The 7,125-nt window shown below is 46.3% G+C and overlaps 1 protein-coding gene across 1 annotated transcript in view; it reads right to left on the bottom strand.

Moving 5' to 3' along the window:
* STAT3 (signal transducer and activator of transcription 3 (acute-phase response factor)) overlaps positions 1-4,907 on the bottom strand; it is a 94,528-nt gene extending 89,621 nt beyond the window's left edge. The window contains exon 1 of the mRNA XM_011929718.1: positions 4,625-4,907. Coding sequence (XP_011785108.1) covers positions 4,625-4,905 — 281 coding nt within the window. The 5' untranslated portion in view covers positions 4,906-4,907. The remainder of the gene's footprint in view (positions 1-4,624) is intronic.
* Between the last annotated feature and the right edge of the window lie 2,218 nt (positions 4,908-7,125).

Here is a 7,125-nt window from a genome sequence, read left to right as displayed (position 1 = left end):
GGGCGACAGAGCGAGACTCCGTTTCAAAAAAAAAAAAAAACTGGAGGCACCTCAAACAATTTACCACCAAAGGACCATGTGGCCATACTGACTAAAGTGCACTACACTTTACGCTTACATCTTGTAAGCCAAGTTGTCTAACAAAGAGTATATAACCACAATATTAATTCTTTCCACCATAACCAATAAGGTCTGGGCCAGCCCAGCAATGTCATCCTCCTGGATCTCACTGAGGCTGCTCCAGAACACCAGAAGTTCTTCAGGATTTGGGTATGTCCCTCAAGTACTCTTTCAGTGGTTTTTATAAATGACCCAAAAGTTACGGTGAAATTTTTAAATGCAAAAGACATAAAATATGAGTGGCTTATGCCTGTAATCCCAGCACTTTGGAAGGCTGAGGCAGGAGGATTGCTTGAGTCCAGGAGTTTGAGACCAGCTTGGGCAACATGGTGAAACCCCCTCTCCACTAAAAATTTAAAAACTAAGCCAGGCCTGGTGGTGTGGGCCTGTAATCCCAGCTACAATAAAAAATCCTCAAAAAACACTTCTGCACTTAAGCACACTATGCTTTTTTCACTCAAAGTACCAAATCAAATTAATCAGGACACCTACCTTTGTACAATGTCAGACTCCAGTTAATAACTTTCCTAGGGCAGAGGGCATATGCACTGATTTACTTTGTACAAATTAACCAGCATCAGGCAAATCAGGCCTGTGCCTAACACATAGTAGGCACTCTATGATTAAAGATCAGTGCTTTGCCTCCAAAGTTTTAAAAGCTTCCCCTACAAAAGAACAGAACTGAAATTCCTTGGTCTTGTATTCAATGTCTTTTATAAGTAATCACTTCTCCCCTACTTACCCTCATAGTCTACTGGGCTACCAGGAATCTTTTTTTTTTTTTTTTTTTTTTTTGAGATAGGGTCTTTGTCACCCAGGCTGGAGTGCGGCAGCAGGATCACGGCTCACTGCAGCCTCAACCCCCTGGGCTCGGGTGATCCTCCCACCTTAGTGTCAATAGTAGCTGGGACTACAGGCCCATGCCACCAGGCCTGGCTTATTTTTTAAATTTTCAGTGGAGAGGGGGTTTCACCATGTTGCCCAAGCTAGTCTCAAACTCCTGGGCTCAAGCAATCCTCCTGCCTCAGCCTCCCAAAGTGCTGGGATTACAGGCATAAACCACCACAAATTCTTTACACCTATCAAATTCCACCCATTATTTGGGACCCAGTTGAAATCACTCCTTTGGCAAAAAGACTTTCTAGACAACTCCAGGCCTCATAACCTCTCCTTTCTCTGAAGACCTGTAGCATTCAGCAGTAGCACTGTCCAACAGAACATTCTATGATAACAGAAATGTTCTACATCTGTACTGTATATTCTTTTATGTAGAACAGCTACCTTGTTAGCACAAGAGTAAAGTCTCACCATCTCTTTGCTGACAAGATGTTACACTGGATGGTTAAAACATTTATCAACTCCCCAAGTAGACTGAAATTTCTGTGAACAAGATACAACTTATTCTTCATAGCAACTCTGACAAAGTTGCAAAAGGTATTTATTTGTTGGCCAGGCAAGGTGGCTCATGCCTGTAATCCCAGCACTTTGGGAGGCTGAGGTGGGCAGATCTCTTGAGGTCAGAAGTTTGAGACCATCCTGGTCAACACAGTGAAACCCCACCTCTATTAAAAATACAAAAAGTAGCTAGCTGGGCATAGTGGCGGGCACCTGTAATCCCAGCTACTCAGGAGGCTGGGGTGCAAGAATCACTTGAACCCAGGAGAAGGAGGTTACAGCGAGCCAAGATCACACCACTGCACTCCAGCCTGGGTGACAGAATGCAACTGCAACTCAAAAAAAAAAAAAAAAGTATATATTTGTTGATTTGCACATCACCTAAGAAAACCATACGCTAAAAAGGTGTCTGGAAAGTTGGTCACCACCTCTACGCCATCTCACATCTGAATGTCAAGAGACACGTAGAGGCAGGGTAGTTAAAACAACTTTCTAGAGACAGAAATGACCACTGATCAAGCCACAATGCACTCTGGTTTAAATGACATTTAGGTCATGACTGTCCTTAATCTAAAACAAACCTAGATTAGTATTTCTTTTCATTAGTAAATAGCTAAATTCTGATGGTAAATTACGCTGACCAAAAACAGTTCCTCACTTCCCAAGTTAGACATAGCAATTAGGCAGAAAAATAATCTAAGCAAGCTCCATTTGTATTTCTTTTTTCACCTGTTTATTGAATATTTACCTCCCATGAAGTCTTTTGGCCTATTGGTGGTATTTTACTGTTCAGATATATGTTAGAATTTCACTGATACTGGGTGCGGTGGCTCACACCTGTAATCCTAGCATTTTGGGAGACGGAGGCGGGTGGCTCACGAGGTCAGGAGTTCAAGACCAGCCTAGCCAATATGGTAAAACCCTGGTCTCTACTAAAAATACAAAAATTAGCCAGGCATGGTGGCACACGCCTGTAGTCCCAGCTACTTGGGAAGCTGAGGCAGGAGAATCACTTGAACCCAGGAGGCAGAGGTTACAGTGAGCCAAGATTGTGCCACTGCACTCCAGTCTGGGCGACAGAGCAAGACTCTGTCTCAAAAAAAAAATAAAATAAAAAGAATTTCACTGATACTTTTCACAAAATATACAAAAGGCGGCACAAATTCCACCACTATGGCACTCTGCCACCTTGGGCAAGTGTCTTGATCCTTTGGCCTCAATTTTCTTATCTACAATATTAGAGTAATTGTTATGTGAACTACCTACCTCACAAGTCCTTTGTGGATCAATTCGTAACTGTGCTGTGGGTATTTTTTTTTCTTTCCTTTCTTCCTCCTTTCCTTTCCTTTCTTTCTTTCTTAGAGAAGGGTTCTCATTATGTTGCCTAGACTAGACTCTAGACCCAATTCCTGGCCTCTCACCATGTTGCCCAGACCAGACTCAACTCCTGGACTCAAGGAATCCTCCGGCCACAGCCTTCAAGTAGCTGGGATCAGAGGTGTGTACCACCATGCCTGGCACTGTGGATATTTTTAAGTGATTATTCTTCCCAAATGAACTACATAAAAAACAAAAGATTCATGAATTTACTAATGGTTCTTTGTGATGGATGTGCTAATACAGAGACTAAAATCAAGGCTCCAACCTCTAAAAAAAATTTTTTTTTAAATTCCAGACTTGTTTCCCCATCCCACTGTGCAAACTGAACAAAAACTGGGCTAGCACTCCCGTCTGGAACATGTAATAAGGAAATAAATGTGCTGACTCAGAGAACACAGACATATTTAATATAAAATAAAATAGAAAACTGGCTGAATCAAGTCATAACACAGTCTAAATCCACATATAAAAGATTGAGATGACTTTCTGCTTTGCTTTGTTCAAGCCCAATGCTTTATCAGCACAGCCAGCCAAAAATTTACAACCCATGCATAGACTACGTAAACCTTTAGTTGCACATACAGTAAGACCAGCAGGTACACACTATACACATTTTTAACAAAAAACAATGACTAACCACTGATTTTGTCACCACACTTACAACGACCTGATATGGCACAGAGTGATGTGTACCAAACATGGAAATACCAACTTGGGTGACGGTTTGAATCTTGTTAACTTCAGTGCAACCACACCCCCTAAACGCAGGTAAACTTTTCACACATGGTTTTGTCAAGGCCAGCCTTTGTTTCCCTCTCCTCTGCATTTACCCAAGATCTTGGCTCTGAGACAGAGAACTCCCACTCTCGATTGGTTCATTCTGTCCTATGCAATTAAGCAACACCACAATCCAGTAAACGCAATGGCTCAATTATTTATCTTCTGGCCGACTTTACCAGGTACTTGGAAAAGAACATTGCCAAGAGATTTATTTCTCTCTCTAGAGCTGGCTTGATGGGTTGACGGGGATTTTATTTTGTCTTTTTTTCCCCCCTCTTTTTTACATGGCGGGGGCGTGGGGGGAGCATAATTTAACCTAGAAAAAGATGGGAGGGAATTTAGAAAAAGTACCGGTCTGTCAATTTCCCTACAGGAAACTTGATTCTTATGCAATAAAGCCTACCCGCGACCAGCCAGCCCGTGAGGCTGCAGGGGACAGACACACCTATTCCTGCCTCCAGAAGGGCACAGCTGGCTCCTGAAGGAGCGGGAACGGGGCAAGCGGAGGAAGTGGCTCAGCGGGAGCCGCCGGCCGGGCGGGGAGGAGGCGCTTTCCCACCCCCACCCGCGCCGGTGATCCCCGCCGGCGTGACAGTCGCTCCGGTGGCCGGAACGTCCCCAGGGCCCCAGGGAGCAGGAAATCGGGGGACTGTCCCTCACTCCTGCCGCCGCAGCCGAGTGCGCCCTCGCCCCACGGTGCCCCCTCGGGCGCGTTCTCACTGTTTCTCCGAAGAACGAAACTTCCCTCCAGCGCCCCGTGTCCCTTCCGAGGCCCGCTCCTGTCATCCCGAAGAGTCTTCCCGCAGGGCGACCCTCCGCGTCTCCTCATCTCTCCCCGCCCCACTGCAGCGTCCATCACAAAATCCCCAAGGTCCCAGAGGCCCCCAACCGCAGCGGCGCCCCCAGGTCCCCAGACCTCCCCGACGGCCCCACCCTGCACCCCCTTCACCTGTTTCTCCAGCAGAGGCCGAGAGGCCGGGGCTGCGCGTGCGCCGGGGGCGGGCGGCGGAGCTCCCTCAGGCCGAAGGGCTTCTCCGAGCCGAGGGGGAGAGACAGCGCCGAGCTGGGGTGCCTGTCTAGGATCCGGTTGGGGTTTGTTCCCTCGGCTGCGACGTCGGAACCCCCGGCTCCCCCTCCCGGTCTACGCCGCCGCAGCTCCGGAAACCGCTGAATTACAGCCCCTTCAGCCAATCCCCGCCCAGCCCCAGCCTGGCCGAGGCACGCCGTCATGCATAATTCATGAACGTCCATTTCGCTCGGCCACCCAGAGGTCCCAGTGCGTGTGCGCTACCGACAAAGCCCCGCCCACTGACCAATGAAGAGAACAGCTAGGAGAAAGGGCGGAGCCAAGAGAAGACTGATACGCCCCTGTGCTGGCTGTTCCGACAGTTCGGTGCTCCTCCCTCCGCCACAGCGAGGGGAAGAGCCGAGGACTTGGGCACAGAAGCCCGGCGGGAGGGAGGGAAGATGACCGGAATGTTCTGCTGAAAACTCAGCTGAGTTCCTGGCAGTGCGTGACGTCAAGGCACTTTAAATGCCCCTGATAGAGCTCCCTCCTGTCCGCTCTCCCTTTTCCCGGCCCTTGGCACCACGTGGTGGAGAGATTGAGAGCCTCTTACCACGTGGGAATCAGCCAGTTAGACAGTCCCCAGGTATCTCCAGATCCTCTGGGGACCCAACACCTGAAATAGGTTCTGGGGACAGCAAAAAGAACATGGGTGACTCCGCCTGCTTTGAACTTCAGTTTCTGCGTGAGCAGGGACACACACACCCGGAAACATGACGTGGAAATAGAGTAAATACTAGAGTGCGTGGGGAGAGGGTAATAGATTTAACCCCGTCCTCCGTTCCATCACTTCAAGCATCAAACTCCGACCAGCTAGCCCATTGGCCGGTACAGGCGAATACAGAAGACGGTGTATACGAAAGTTGATACGTGTAGGGCTTGACATTTTTATGCGTCTGAATTGAAATACATGAAATGTTCCGCCTTTTTCGTTTCCACCTTGCCTACTTGGTATGCAAGTTTTGCTGAATTGAAGCCAGTGGTTCATAGGAAATGTAGACATTTTGCCTTTCATAATAGAGGATGAAGTTTGCATAATGGAGTGATTTCTGTGTATGTGCTGATACTATCAGGGTTTTTAATTTTTGTTTTTTTAGGGTCTTTAAACATGTTATTAATATTTGTGTTTGTTTAATACGAACCGGTATAAAGACAAAAATCTATAAAGGACTCATTATCTCACTGCTCAGATAACCCCTGACATTTTTTTTTTCAATGAAACTAATAACATGTTCCTGTTTAGAAAATGCAGACCATTCAGAAAGGTCAAAAATTTTAAATGAAAATCTTTCCCTACCCCCATCATTCCTTCTCCCCAAGGATAGCTATTCTTATTAATTTCTAGTGAGAAAAATCAATGACTCTTAACCTTTGAAGGGAGTCACAGATCCTTCTGAGTGTTTGAAGGAGACTAGATTCTAGCCCCAGAAACAGCACAAGCTTTTACTCACATGGTTCCCCAGATACCTAAAACCCGTCTAACGTCTACAGATTCAGACCACTCATACCACCTCATATCCAACGAGGGACAGAGGCATCTACAGGGCAATTCACAGGGTCATTGGTGCTGGGAATTGAGAACCTCCTATTGCCCTCTGGTAGACACAGCCCAATGTGGAAATTGCTGTATTTAACCTGTAGAGTGTGTGAGTATTGATTAGACTGTTTATCTACACCACAGGACAGATATCCCTCATCTCCACCTATAATCTCTTGTAACTGTGCTATCCCATGCCATTAACTTCCTCCCTGATAACATAGGATCTAGGACTTGTTTAGTGATTTACAGCTTACAAAGCACTTACACACCTTATACACTCCCTGCCTCGTTTCTTTCTCACAATCATGAGTAGCAGATAGGAGAGGCCATATTATCCGCTGATAGAAAACTAAAGCAAACATAATATGACATTTTCAAGATCACAGAGATATTCAGAAATATACCAGGTTTTAGGGCTTTATGTACCGTAGCTTTGTTCCATTCATTCAAACCCTGCCCTGACTTCTCAGGAGCTGGCCTCTGTTTCCCTCATTGGCCTCCCCACCAGTAACACATAAAATCTACCTCTGAGACTATCGGTTTGACCTGCAAAAATTCTCTTCAACCCAGACACTGGCCTTTCTCCACATCCTGCCAAATTCCTCTTGGCTAAATGCTGCAGTTTCTGTCCCTTGGGCCACTGCCTTAATCACCTGATAATTCTCTCCTTACTCTATCCTATTCTTCCACTGGCTGCCAGAGACATCATCCTAAAAATTAAAAAAATAAATATACATTCAGGCCAAGTCGGGTAGATCACAATATCAGGAGTTCGAGACCAGCCTAGCCAACACAGTGAAACCCCGTCTCTACTAAAAATACAAAAATTAGGCTGGGCACTGTG

Source organism: Colobus angolensis, unplaced genomic scaffold, assembly GCF_000951035.1.
Source record: "Colobus angolensis palliatus isolate OR3802 unplaced genomic scaffold, Cang.pa_1.0 Scaffold83, whole genome shotgun sequence".
Taxonomy (NCBI): Eukaryota; Metazoa; Chordata; class Mammalia; order Primates; family Cercopithecidae; genus Colobus; species Colobus angolensis.
Note: the sequence above shows the minus strand (reverse complement) of the source record. Positions and strands in the feature narration are given on the sequence as shown.